General features: G+C 42.8%; 1 protein-coding gene across 1 annotated transcript; it reads right to left on the bottom strand.

Annotated features, from left to right (window-relative positions):
* Positions 1–690: 690 nt before the first annotated feature.
* On the bottom strand, positions 691–5,048 carry LOC142019808 (uncharacterized). The gene is made up of 6 exons (XM_075007099.1): positions 4,123–5,048; positions 3,966–4,020; positions 3,783–3,848; positions 2,908–3,027; positions 2,566–2,751; positions 691–1,863 (listed from the first exon to the last, which is right to left on the bottom strand). Exons 2-6 carry the CDS (start codon positions 4,003–4,005, stop codon positions 932–934), a joined length of 1,344 nt encoding a protein of 447 aa, XP_074863200.1. The 5' UTR covers positions 4,006–4,020; positions 4,123–5,048; the 3' UTR covers positions 691–931.
* Positions 5,049–13,991: the final 8,943 nt, after the last annotated feature.

The raw sequence follows: 13,991 nt of genomic DNA, 5'->3' as shown, positions 1-13,991 counted from the left end.
TTATCTTGGTGAATTTACCAGGGCCTCTCTCTGCTATATCCCCCATTTCTGTCATTTTCATGATCTCTTCTCGGTATACCATACACGCCTGTCTCAAAATTTTAACATCCTGTTGACAGTAATACGTGAGCTCTTTCTGCAAGTCTCATCTTTCTGCTTCTGATACCAGTCGAGAAACTCTGTTTTCTCCGCAGGCATCATACTGTCTACACCATAGTGCTCCACACTGGGCATAGGTCCCACGTAATTTTGATTTTCTAAAGTGTTTAAAAAAAAAAAAAAAGGGAAAATACCCTTTGGACCCTTCAAACCCCATAGCCTGCGGCAGCTTGCTAAGCTTCATGGGCAAGAAACTTAAACAGTCTATAAAACGAATGCCCAAGGCCCTAACTTCCACACACAATAATTTACTACCCTGAGTGATCAGTTTTACTTCCATATTTTCTTTCAGTAACTGTCCCATGACAAAGTAGGCATCGTAACCTTTGGAACTGTGTGCAATGAATGTGTAGTCACGGAACTTTCTGACCATAAAGGTCTTAGCAAAGTTAGAAAGGCACTCGTTGCCCTTAAATTCCCAGGATTTTTCCAGGGTTAGGGACATAGCAAAAATATAATTAGGTATGTGCCATCCAGTCCCCTGCATGCACTCAAAATCATTAAAAAAAAAAAAAAAAAAAAAAAAAGTACTTTTCTGACAATTCAGGCTTTTTAATAGAGTCCGTAAAACACAGGTGGCCATCTACGTTGCCAATCAAGCCCCTACACCACTTACAGCGACGCCCTTTACACTGGTGCTGCTTGTCCACATAAGACTGACACTTGTCGCACAAAGTTTTAGACAGGCATTCGACTTGTTTTTTCAACGCACATTCTGTGTGTCTCTCTAAGCACTCTTTGGACCAACAATACAGTCTACACATAGGACATCTCAGCGGCACGCCCACGTTGTCAGAGCACGTTGCGCCCAAGCAGAGACGGCAACGATACCTGCAAGAGCGGTCGTGACTATACACCGCCTGGCAAAGCTCACAATAATTGTTCGCGCCAAATAACTTTTAACATCCAGAACCCCATAATGTTCATTATGCAAAAGCATGAAAAAAGTCTTGGGGTACACAGGGCCCCCTGTTTTAAAAAAGCCCCATCCACCTTTTGTAGCATAAAGCACCACCCATATGCTAACTCCTAACTGCTGCTCAAATGCCACTACGTCACTGAGCATAACCTTCTTTTGATCTGACCACCCCAGTTTCTCATGCAGCTTTCTCGCCCCCTCTAACAATTCTGTGTCCGTAGGTTTATGGTCGGACATGACAGCCAAGAGTCCGCCCACAAAACGTAAATTGGTACCGACATAAATGAGGTTTACTAAATACCGTCTCTTTTTACGGGTGATTTGACTACTGAGGATAGAATTTAAAATTCTACGACCATCCCCACCCATGTTTTTTATAAGTGTCGCAATGAGGCGCAACGTCCCATCAAGCTGCAGCTCTCTATTACTCTGTAACAGCTTTGAGGTCTGACTTAAGAAATCCCCAGCTGAGAGGTCATCCCTAGTTCTTCTGACTGAAAACAAGGGGTCGATTAAATTACGGCTCTCTAAACACAACTGAACATAATCATCAGGACCTATCCTTCCATTAACGTCATCAAGAGCTGACTGTATTTCCCTATGTATGTCTTCAACAACCTGTTCAGCTGAATTTATTTGCTCGAGATTTACAAAACGAAATTCCTCACAATACAATGACCCTCCAAATTTAGGTACTTTCCGTTGCCAGCTTCTCACCCTCTCCATATACACCTCTGGATTTTCGGGTGAACTGAGGGGTTCTTCTACGGGCCCATCAGGGACATCTACAAAAAATTGTATTTCAGAGTCAAAGGGGCATCTGCGAGAGTCATCAGGACTAGACAGGGACCCATCTACAGACTCCTCACCACCCCGCCAGTCAGATAAGACATTTTGCAAGCCTCCAGTAGGGGGCATCTCATTTTGATATTTTTTCCTCATCACCTCTTTGGCCTTTTTTAAAATTTTTGCAGTGATCTTGGCCTGGAACTTTTTATCTGCAAAATGCTGTCCCCCCTTTTGTTTATACCTTACCTGGTGGGGACCCCTGAGGATTTCCCTTTTGCCCCTGACCCTTTCCACAACTAGTGATGCCTGCTTAGAACTACCCTCTAGAAACTTAAAGTCTTTCAAGTTATTCATGAGAGATTTTGCCCTTTTAATGTTTTTTCTAGCCATCCTTTCATCTAAACCCCCTGAAATTACAGGCTGCCACAACTCTGTGCATGAGTTTTCTAAAATCTTTTCAAAGTTAAGAACGGTTGTAGTAAGTTGATGAAGGCAGGAGACTAATCCATAATACATGTTCGATTGCTCATAAACACTACCCTCTTTGGGGGTGGTGCTGTCACTCCTTGGTTTTTTATTCACAACCCCTAGAGCATGTGCTCCGGGTTTGTGAATGAAAGTGTTTTAGCTCACGGTTTCCTCAGGGGTCAGTGTGGTGTTGACCTCTGAGAAACTGGAGTGGTGTGGTTGCTTGTTACCAGAGTCTTTTGTTTTGTCCTTGAGTACGAGCTGTGGCCTGTCCTGCAGCTTCATCTCTGCTCTTGCGCTGCTTTGCGTGGCTGTTGCCGTTGTTGATGATCTAATAGATTCCTGATTCTTTTCCATTTCTGGTGAAAGTGTCCCCGTGGCTCTGACTACGATGTTGTCAGGAAAGCTGCACATGTCTATTGAGGTGGAGCATATAAAAATGTTAAAAAACACATCAGAGATTTTAACTTTACCATTTTTTCTCATCTACGCCTATGTATTTTACTTAATAAAACAAACCCTCATTCAAAACAAAAAACAATAAGCAATATATAAATATAACAGATATTTACTGGGCTTCATCCATCCATCAGTCCTTGATGCCGGTGAATTTTCATTTTCAGTTGTCTCTTTCCTTTTTCTTTTGAGTTTGTTTGCCTTCTGTTCTGAGGGTGTCTCATTTTGTGACCTTACTGTGAAGCAAAAAACATACATTATAAAACACATTAAACCAACAGTTTGCAACAAAGTACTTAAAAAAAAAGCCACAACACATTGCTCTGCAACACAAGCATTTTTAAAATTAAAAAGCACATTTTTGCAAAATACAAACCTAAACAGCTTTAAAACAAAAATACTGTAAACCCCGACTTATCTCTAGCATAGGTCCCCAACACAAAATGTTTATTTTAAAAAACACATTTTGCACAAATAAGAAACCCACCAAGCACTCTAAACCAGGAGTTTGCTAAGACACACACACACACACACACACACACACACACAGAGAGAGTTTAAAAACTTCTAGCAACAATAATTGTTTAAAAGTAAAACCCTAACCCCATGCCATTTCAAACACCTTAAACCAACAGTTTGCAAAGTACTTTTAAAAAAAAAACACGCTGCTCTGTAGCACAAGCACTTTTAAAATGAAAAAGCACATTTTTGCAAAATACAAACTCAAAATGCTTTAAAACAAAAATACTGTAAACCCCCACTTATCTCAGCATAGGTCCCCAACACAAAACTGAACATTTATTTTAAAAAACACATTTTGCACAAATAAGAAACCCACCAAGCACTCAAAAACAGCAGTTTGCTAACCATATACTTTTTAAAAAACATAACACCCATAAACACCTATAAATGCAGAGCCCCCCCACCTTCCCTAAATCAAAGAGCACATTACAACTAATTAAAAGGAAGCACCACAGTTACAGAAAGTTACCTTCTACCACAGGGTAAAGGCATGGTGTCACAGGGCTCTTCTGTTTTTCCCCATATGTATTTGGGCCTATGAAATAAAGGACCAAAAAAGTATTATTCCCCAAAATGCATCAAAGTTTTATATTACATTTTTTAAAACTAATTAACAGCACTAAGCACTACTATAGTTAAAAATTAGTTTTACCTTGGTTTGTTAAAATACATCTTGAAGTTGCTGGTTCCATGCTAAACAAAACACACTGTTTAAAAAAAAAAAAAGACAGGCATCCTTATTTAGTAAGCCCAACATGGACAAGTAATAATACAAAATTTAATTTTCAATTTTAAAGCAAGCCACATACCTGGTCCTGAGATCCAACAGCACTTCAGCTCAAAATAGTTTCTGGTGAAAAGAGAAGTTGCTCCACATCCCTGAGGTTTTTATATCATTTTAACTCTTTTTTCAAAAATAAAAGTCAATCAAGTTGATTAAATCACCACCCCTCCCTAATGCTCTCCTTTTCTGATGGGGTTGACTGCACGACAGTTTTTTAATCTTTTTGGCAATTTTTGCTTTCAGTTTAAAATACATTTTTTTTTCCTGTTTTAATGGAAACCAGAGCCTTGCAGTACATTCTTATAGTATTAAACAGTAAATCATCATGCATAACTATCCTTAATGTTACTGTACCCTCTCCTGAATGAGGGTCCCTTTGCAAATATCCATGAATGTTCTTTCTCTTTTTTTTTTTTTTGAAATATTTCATATTTTAGAAGCAAGCATAGGAAGCACTCTACACATACCTGTAGGTTTTTAATGTTTGACAATTTTAACAATTGCTTGTTCTGAACTATGGTGGAAAAATTGGAACTCTTGAAACATTGCAGTTTTGGGGGTTTTAAATATATTGTTTTAATGTCCCTGAGTTGTTAGGGTGGCTCATAGCCTTTAGTCAGCTCCTGAGGTTTTATTTAAAACTGCCCAACAGAGTTTTACAAAAGCCAAGGTAACAGTTAAACTGTCCAATAGGGCCTGAGGTTTCATTCAGTTTATATTCATCATCAGAGCTCAAACCCCTCCTATACCCATCCAACCTCTTCTCTTAATGTATGCCCATTGAATTTAATTAGTGGACACTAACCTCAGCAAGGGTAAGTGGTCACACCTAGCCCCAGCCATTGAGTAGAGCACCCTGGCTATTTAGTGAGGTGTGGTTAAACCATTAAATTCAACAGGGTGAGTCAGCTCTATTGTTTCCAAGCATATGTCCCTGGCTTATTCAGCTTTTTTTTTTTTTTTTTAAAAACACCTTTCTGGAGGGTTCCCCCCAAAAGGTTATACTATAGCCCTTTCAGGGTTTTTTCTGTAAATGGGGGCCCTTTACACAAAAATACAAGAGCTAGCTGGGGTCTCACAAAACTTATTTATTTTAAAAAGACATGCAGACCATGGTCTTCCACCCAAACTTACTCATTTAAAGGCCATGCAAACCTTCTAACAGAAAAACAGATTGTTGCAAAAACTCTTTTCAATACTTGTTTATATTTACAACTGCCAAGTTTTGTATCTCATATATGATCCTTCTCCATTTTCTAACTTAATCCTTTTAGATATCCTACAAATAGTTTTTTTCTTAAGCAGGGTTCTGTAACTTTTTGTAAGCACCATGCGGTCAATATAAAGCTCCAAGCAAGCGTCTTCTGGTTTGGTCATTTTCTTTAAAAGGCTGTAAGGCTCTTGATTAAATTGCACTGCGTTTACCAAGGTCACCCCTTGCGCTAAATGTTCTTGAGTTAAACACAGACATTGCATAGCGTAACCTACGACAATAACAGTATTTAACAAGCTTTCCAAACACAGTTCAGTACACAGGTCCTTAAGCTTGCAGTTTATATCTTCAGAAGTCCAAGTCACACAGTCATGGTGCCTTTGGCCTTGTGCACCTATGACACAGCCTTCACAATCTTCAAAAAGCTTTTCCCTGAGGCAGTGCTTAAGGACAGCATAAACAGCAACACGTACAATCAAACGCATAACTTTTTTACAGTGATGACGTGGTACTGGCTCAGCCAGTTCCACACCAAGCCTCTTCGTAAATTCCTCATAGCCATCATCCTTGGCATTATCTTCAGTGGTTTTTATTGGTGTTCAGCAAAAACAAGGTGGGCTCATTTCATCTTCGTTCTCTGATACAACGTTGTCCTGGGTTTTAGGGTCCTCTAGGAAGGACTCATCGAGCTGTGGAGAGATTGCCAGAAAGAAAATAATGTAAGATCCTATGGTCTTTTTAGGTTTTTTTTTTTAACACAAAATCCCATTATACCCACCTCAACCTCGCTCATTCGTTTTTTACCTCTTTGGCTTCTTTTCCGTTCTCCTTGTCCGACTCCTGCAAGCTGCGCCCGCCTTCCTCCATAGGGGTGGACAAAGAGAGACCGTCTACCTTGTCGGGCTGCCTTGAGAGTGGTTGGGTTTGGGGGTCGGGTTCTGGTGTATCCGTCAGCAAGGGTTGGGTCAAAGGGCTCCCCTTGGCTACTGCCCCCCCCGGAGCTGTCGCTGATGTAGCGCTTTCTCCACATGTGGCGGAGACCCGTCAGCACATGAACAAAGTCCGAACTTCTGGCAGGGGTGGTGAAGGAGTCCATCTTCCCACTCAGCGTTTGCACGATTTCTGAAACACATGCTCTTGGAAAAAGATGGCCTCTTTCTGGGGGTAGCACTATGCTCCGATTGGCAGAGGGTGGCGGGGCGAGTCCTTCGAGGTGTCACATGACACCCTTTAATTCCAGTCATGTGTCCCACTTGACCCGAACGGACTACTACCCCAAGGGCACGTCTTCCAGTACAGGGGGTGTGCCTAAAGGGTTGGGGCGGAACTTCCGGTACAGAGGGAGGGGCGAAAGGGTTAAGGGGGTGGAACTTCCGGAGATGGGGGTGGGCGGAGCTAAAAGGGCTGGGTTGGGACTTCCAGTGACAGGTGGGCGGAGCTAAAATGGCAGGTGGCGAAACTTCCAGTGACAGGAGGGAGGGGGCGAAAGGGTTAAGGGGGTGGGACCTCCATTAATGGGGTGGGTGGAGCTAAAAGGGCTGGGTGGACTTCTGGTAAAAGGGGCGTGGCTAAATGGAAATGGGGGCGTGGCTAAAGTTTGGTTAATGGTAGGCCACGCCCCCAGAAGTGACGTGCGAGAGCGGGACTTCCGGTGACAGGTGGGCAGAGCTAAAATGCCTGGGGGCGGAATGCCCTGTGAAAGGGTCAGGGCTAAAGGGGAAAGGGGCGTGGCTAAAGTTTGATTGATGGTAGACCCCTTATACTACTTATAAGGTGCCACCGAACCCTTCATTGCTGTCACTTTTCTTTTCTGGTTCGCAGTTTACTCAGCACAGATTCATCCCCACACACCCCAATGAGATTCCGGATCTCCTGATGGCTCCATGCTGCATCTCTTTTGTGACCCTGAGAACTCTGAGAACTAGAACGCTGAGAACTCATGGCTACATGTGATCACTCTTGGGGTGTGCTAGCCATGCTGTCCAGAAAGCAAATGAATTCAAATTCCCAGGCTTCCTGTTACCTACTTGCTGCACACTTGGAGAACTATAGAGGTGAAAGCAGCCAGAATGGACACATTGGGGGCATTATGCGATACCGCTGGAGCTTAATAAAATTGATTTAAAATAACGCTATTTCCACACTAGCATTAATTTAACTTTTTAAATCAAACTTGGCATTGCACCCCCCTGAGAAGGGTGGGGCAAAAAAGTTGACTTTAGTGCCCCTTAAAATTGACCTAATGGTATTTGCAGGTATTTCTCATGTGGCTACTAGGATGTGCAGATCCTGATCCCAGACACTGGCATGGCCAGCATGAGCTCTTCCTGCTTTAAAAGGCTTTTTCCATGCACAGGATTTATGAGGAGCCACCAAGTAAGTTTTTTTTTGGGCCTTTACAATTATAAAATCATGCTAAATCCTTTAAAATCAGCTTTATGCTGTAGTGTAGACATATGCTTCACCTTGTTTGTTTCTGCACTGGGGACAGAAAAAGTAATCAGTCTTAGGACTGTCAGCACATCATGTTTCATTGGCCATTCACTTCAAAGATGTCAGTGAGATCCAATGGCTCTGGAATGATGAAGGTGATAAAAGCAATGACACTGGAGGATGAACTGTGAAGAATGCAATCTAAACATATATAGATAATATAGCTTATATAGCTAATGCTTACTCTGCATTTCCCCACCCTGGAAACCCCACCAGAAATTGTCTGAGGTGTTTTCTGAACTATGCCTCCCAAAGAGGTTTTCCATTACCTGATCTAGTCCCCAGATGTGCTTGTTTACCAGTGAGAGCCATGACAATGACAGCAGACAATCATGGAAAGAACGTTGAGACTCACTGCATACGGCACAGAAGGCAAAGGGAATTCTGGAGTGCTGTCCTGAAAGTGCCACGTGTCAAATGGGTGCACTCACAGACATAGGGTTGTCTTGTTTGACCTTTCAAAAAAAGAGGCTATGTCTGAGAGGGAGTGTACCTGTATCAGTATCTACCAACTCATCTCCTCTTAATGTACTATATATACTATAACACATTAATACAAGGTGAGTTGGTAGATACTGATACAGATACAGTCCCTAGCAGGGGCATCCTCTTTTTTTATATGGTAACCCTACACAGATAGGCTCTGACTTGGTTCTTCTATTGGAGGGGAGTGTTTATTGTCAGAGGGTTGCTTTCATGGAGTGGAGGAGTGATACACTGTGGCTATTTTTACTATTCATACAATATATATGCCCAGAGATTGTACTTAGAGACTGTTGAATGGAACATTATGAATGGCAACAGTAGGGGCAGTTAATTTTAGTTGTTCTGGGTAAATCTCAACTCAGTGCCTATTTGAAATGCTGTGTTAAGCATTTAAGTGGTTCTGCAGTCATATGTCAACTTTGCTTTTGTCCTCCCCCTTTGCATCACATATAACAGACTAATTTAAAAGCTGTGCAAATTTCTGGCCAAACATTTGGCCAGTTTTCTTTCCTTCTACTGCTTTAATTCGAAAAATGTAGAAGAACCAATTATTTATGATTTTGTTAATGGAGCCATGAAGTTTACTGTGAACTGAGAAAGCACTTTGAAATCTGTTTCAGCATTCGTTTTATGTTGGTCATTGTCAGTTATCTGACCATTGTCCATTTGCTTATTATAGAGACAAGGTGGGTATGGTCATATTGGATCAACTTAGAAGTTACCTGACCCACCCTGTCTCTGGGACAGACATGGCTACCACATTGTTTATATTATAGTCATAGAGCTCCCTCTGGTGGCCAACTGAATACACAGTTTGACCCTATGGTGTTATATGTTCTAAATTTACAGTTGAAGGTGCATGTCCTCACTGGGCACATGCAGTCAAGACTGTGCCTCCCCAGTAATGTGGCTACCTTCAATTTTGACAGTGATGCATTATAGGTAGCCATCCACAGTTGCTACCACTCATCTGTATTCTGGATTAGGCTTCCAATGCCTAATGGGACAAAATCACTGCAGTGGGTGATTCTGGGTGCGCCATCTCCTTTTTATGATGTACTTATTTTCTCCCTCCCTCTCTGCTTGAAAGAAATGGCAAACAATCTTTCTGTGCCCTTTTTTCCCTGGTTATCTATGCAGATGCCATAATATGGCAAGCATGGACCACACTCAGCTGCAAACTGCTGTGACAAACATTGTGAACAACTAAAGCTGCTGACGTAAAGAAGAACATGATAGCGTCATGAACACAGACATTCAGAAACCAACTGAGTATAGCAATGGGCATATGCTAGCAGCAGCGGTCAGGCCTCCTGACAGACTGGAATGACAAATTGCTCACAGGAGACAAGCACAGACTGGTGAGACCACATAATTATGCAGCTATGGGATGATGACAAGGAGCTACAAAACTTTTGCATGCATAAGGCCACATTCATGGAACTCTGTGAATTGCTTTCCTGTACCCTGAAGTTCAGCAAGACCCAAATGAGACCTGCTCTGACCCTTTAGAAGCAAGTGGCAATAGCCCTGTGGAAGCTTGAAAACCCAGACTGCTACCAGACAGTTGGGAAACAATTAAAGTGGGTAAATCTACAGTGAGAGCTGTTGTAATCCAAGTAGCCAGGACAATCAACACCCTTCTGCTAGGAAGGATAATGACTCTGGGAAATGTGCAAGACCTAGTGGATGGCTTTGCCCCAGTGGTGTTCCCTAATTGTGGTGGAATTGTAAATGGAACACATATCCCTTCCTTGATACCAGACCACTTTGCCAAAATAGGCATAAACTGCAAGGGGTACTACTTAATGGTGGTGTAGGTGCTGGTGGGTCACAAGATAGGTGCTGGTAGATTGTTTCACTGACATCAAGGTGGGGTCTAATCTATTAGAATTCTTTGAAGGGGTTAATAAACATGCGGACAAGGGGCACCCAGTGGACATAATATACCTAGATTTCCAGAAAGCCTTTGACACGGTCCCACACCAAAGGCTTTTATGTAAATTAGGTGGTCATGGGATAGGAGGAAAGGTCCTTTCATGGATCGGGAATTGGTTAAAAGACAGAAAACAAAGGGTTGGAATAAATGGTAAATTTTCACAATGGAGGGGGGTAACTAGTGGTGTTCCCCAGGGGTCAGTCCTGGGACCGATCCTGTTCAACTTGTTCATCAATGATCTAGAAAATGAGGTAAGCAGTGAGGTGGCAAAGTTTGCAGATGACACCAAGTTGTTCAGGACAGTCAAAAGCAAAAGGGATTGTGAAGAACTACAAAAAGATCTCAGCAAACTGAGTGATTGGGCAGCAAAATGGCAAATGAAATTTAATGTGGGCAAGTGTAAGGTAATGCATGTTGGAAAAAATAACCCAAATTACACGTACTACATGATGGGGTCAAATTTAGCTACGACAGATCAGGAAAGGGATCTTGGAGTTATAGTGGATAGTTCTCTGAAGACATCCACGCAGTGTGCAGCGGCAGTTAGTAAGGCAAATAGGATGTTAGGAATTATTAAAAAAGGGATCGATAATAAGACAAAAGATATCATACTTCCCCTATATAAAACTATGGTACGCCCACATCTCGAGTACTGCGTGCAGATGTGGTCTCCTCACCTCAAAAAAGATATATTGGCATTAGAAAAGGTTCAGAAAAGGGCGACTAAGATGATTAGGGGCTTGGAAAGGGTCCCATATGGGGAGAGGCTAGAGAGACTGGGACTTTTCAGTTTGGAAAAAAGGCGATTGAGGGGCGATATGATAGAGGTATATAAAATCATGAATGGTGTGGAGAAAGTGAATATAGAAAAATTATTTACCTTTTCCCATAATACAAGAACTAGGGGACACCAAATGAAATTGATGGGTAGTAGGTTCAAAACTAATAAAAGGAAATTTTTCTTCACACAGCGCACAGTCAACCTGTGGAACTCCTTGCCCGAGGAGGCTGTGAAGGCCAGGACTCTATTAGGGTTTAAAAAAGAGCTTGATAAATTTTTGCAGGTTAGGTCCATAAATGGCTATTAGCCAGGGATAAAGTATGGTGCCCTAGCCTTCAGAACAAGGGCAGGAGATGGATGGCAGGAGATAAATCACTTGATCATTGTCTTCTGTTCTCCTTCTCTGGGGCACCTGGCATTGGCCACCGTCGGCAGATGGGATGCTGGGCTTGATGGACCTTTGGTCTGACCCAGTATGGCCATTCTTATGTTCTTATGGGGTGGTCGGGAAAGGTGCATGATGCAATCATCTTTAGGAACCCCATTCTCTTCAGAGAGCTGCAAGATGGAACTTTCTTCCCAGACTGGAAAATTACCATTGCAGATGTTGAAACACCTGTAATAATCCTTGGAGACCCAGCCTACCCCTTGCTCCTCTGGCTCATGAAACTGCACACAGGCAGTCTGCACAGCACTAAAGAACAGTTCAACTAAGGCTGAGCAAGTGCAGAATGATGGTAGAATGTGTCTTTGGCCATTTAAAGACACAGTTTCATAGTTTATTGACTAGAATGGATCTCAGCAGAAGGAATATTCCCATTATTGTTGTGGATTGCTTTGTGCTCCATAATGTATGTTTGAAGGGCTAATTATGAGCAGCCAGATACCTGGGCAATAAGGAGAGTACATTAAGGTGCACTGTGAATTAGAGACTTTGGAACAGTTTCATGAATGACCAGACAATGAGGTGATACTTATGTATGTTGCTTGCCCTCTACTGTATGTGTACTGGGTTGTAGCCCACACACACCCTTCCCAAACACAGTTGACACAAACAATAAAAATCCTGTTTTTCTGAAACCATGCATTTTTATTTAGGAAACACAGGGAACAGAGACCAAAAAGGAGTTTACAGTGTGAGTACTGGGGATGGAGAGAGCAAGGGCAATGGACTTATTACAACATAAACTCCTGGACCTCTGAAAGTCATCTTAGGTACATTCCATTTGCTGACTATGCACCCTTTATTTTGGAACAGATTTAGCACAGTCCTACTTTTCTGTACTCCCACAAAATTACAAACATTGGTAATCATATTTTAGCTATCTCTGTGTTTAATACAAACATAACTGATGACTTAAAACTTACTCTGGATGAAGCATAGGTCATCTACAGGTCTCTACTTCACTCTCTCTTTGGACAAAACTTCTACAGACCCCAGGAGTACCCCAGTTGTTGTCCTTCAGTCTCAGTAGATCTTCTTCCATGTTGACCAAGGTCCTCTTTGCAGGTACCATTTGAGAACTGATGGACTATGCATGACGATGGTTTTCTGAGAGTGTGGCATAGCTACTCCCGCTTTCTTCTCTTGATTTGAATGTGAAGTGGTTTTTGTCCTGCTCTGTTTCAAAGCTCTTAATTAGTAACCACCCCACTGCCTTGTGGGTTATCCTGGGAAGGAGCAAGGCTAAGGGAGTAAACCCTGACAGAAAATCTGGAGGGGAGTCCTACGGTGGTTCTGTGCCAACTTCTGGCATTGACCCGGCAACTCCTGCAGCTGAGCTGGTACCAGACGAAGAGATTATCCTCTCCTTTGGACTATATCAATAAAGCCGAGAGGGGGACACTGGCATCTGGGCAGCCCAGGATCCCAAAAAAAATTGCCCAGGCTCGCGCCTGGAGAGGTACTCCAGCAACGCTTAACAGCGTTGAACCAACATGGGAGGTAACAGATACAGGTTATAAGCTCTTGCTCAATTGGCATAGAGAACAAGTGCCAGGGGTTGCCTTCGACGGTGGGAGAGATCATCACATCTCACTGGACAGTCACCGCCCTCCTCAAGCTGGGCAGCCCCCACCCAGAAGGGTACTGTCCCGCTACAGTTCACCTGCCTCACTGGGTGCATGAGGCTTAAGGTTCCCAAACTTGACAAGTGACTGAAATTTGAGCACCAGGCAAACCAATAAGAAAATCAACAAGAAAAGGAAACCATCAAAGTTTTAAGCTTGCTTGCTGGAATGTGCGGACCATGCTGACCAGTTTGACTGAAGATCTTCACGACATAAGCAACACCCGAAAGACCACTGTCATCATTGAGGAACTGAAGAGGCTCCATGTTGACATTGCTGCTCTGCAAGAGACGCGACTCACAGATTCGGGATCTCTAAAGGAAAAGGACTACACCTTTTTCCATCAGGGTAAAGCCCAAGATGAACCAAGGAAGCATGCTGTTGGCTTTGCCATCAGAAACACCCTTCTACAAATGGTGGAATTAGTCATGGGTGGATCAGAAAGACTCCTTCAGGTCATACTTCAAACTTGCGCCGGTCCTGTCCACCTGATCAGCGCTTATGCTCCAACCCTGTACGCCACACCAGAAGTAAAAGACAAGTTCTATGACATGCTTAGTGCTGCCATAGCGCAAACACCTGCTCACGAACAACTGTACATTTTGGGTGACTTCAGTGCGAGAGTTGGAGCCGATTGTGACTCATGGCCTTCCTGCTTAGGCCACTTCAGTGTGGGAAAAATGAATGAAAACGGACAGCGTCTTCTCGAACTTTGCACGTGCCACAATCTGTGGATCACAAACACATTTTTCCAAACCAAGCCACAGCACAGAGTGTCATGGAGACACCCACGCTCGAAAAAGTGGCATCAACTAGACATGATCATCACTAGATGTGATAACCTCAAAAATGTCCTTCTGACACACAGCTATCATAGTGCCGACTGCAATATGGGTCACTCACTAGTTTGCT

The sequence above is a fragment of the Carettochelys insculpta genome, chromosome 12 (assembly GCF_033958435.1).
Source record: "Carettochelys insculpta isolate YL-2023 chromosome 12, ASM3395843v1, whole genome shotgun sequence".
NCBI classification, from domain to species: Eukaryota; Metazoa; Chordata; order Testudines; family Carettochelyidae; genus Carettochelys; species Carettochelys insculpta.
This window is presented reverse-complemented; position numbering and strand designations above follow the sequence as displayed.

What these genes read in the sequence shown, in the direction of transcription:
- LOC142019808 (XM_075007099.1), bottom strand. Translation starts at nt 4,005, where the DNA reads ATGGAACCAGCAACTTCAAGATGTATTTTAACAAACCAAG. An exon ending in ATGTATTTTAACAAACCAAG is followed by an intron (nt 3,849 to 3,965) that starts GTAAAACTAATT and finishes TTTATTTCATAG; the next exon opens with GCCCAAATACATATGGGGAA. An exon ending in CCTTTACCCTGTGGTAGAAG is followed by an intron (nt 3,028 to 3,782) that starts GTAACTTTCTGT and finishes TTTGCTTCACAG; the next exon opens with TAAGGTCACAAAATGAGACA.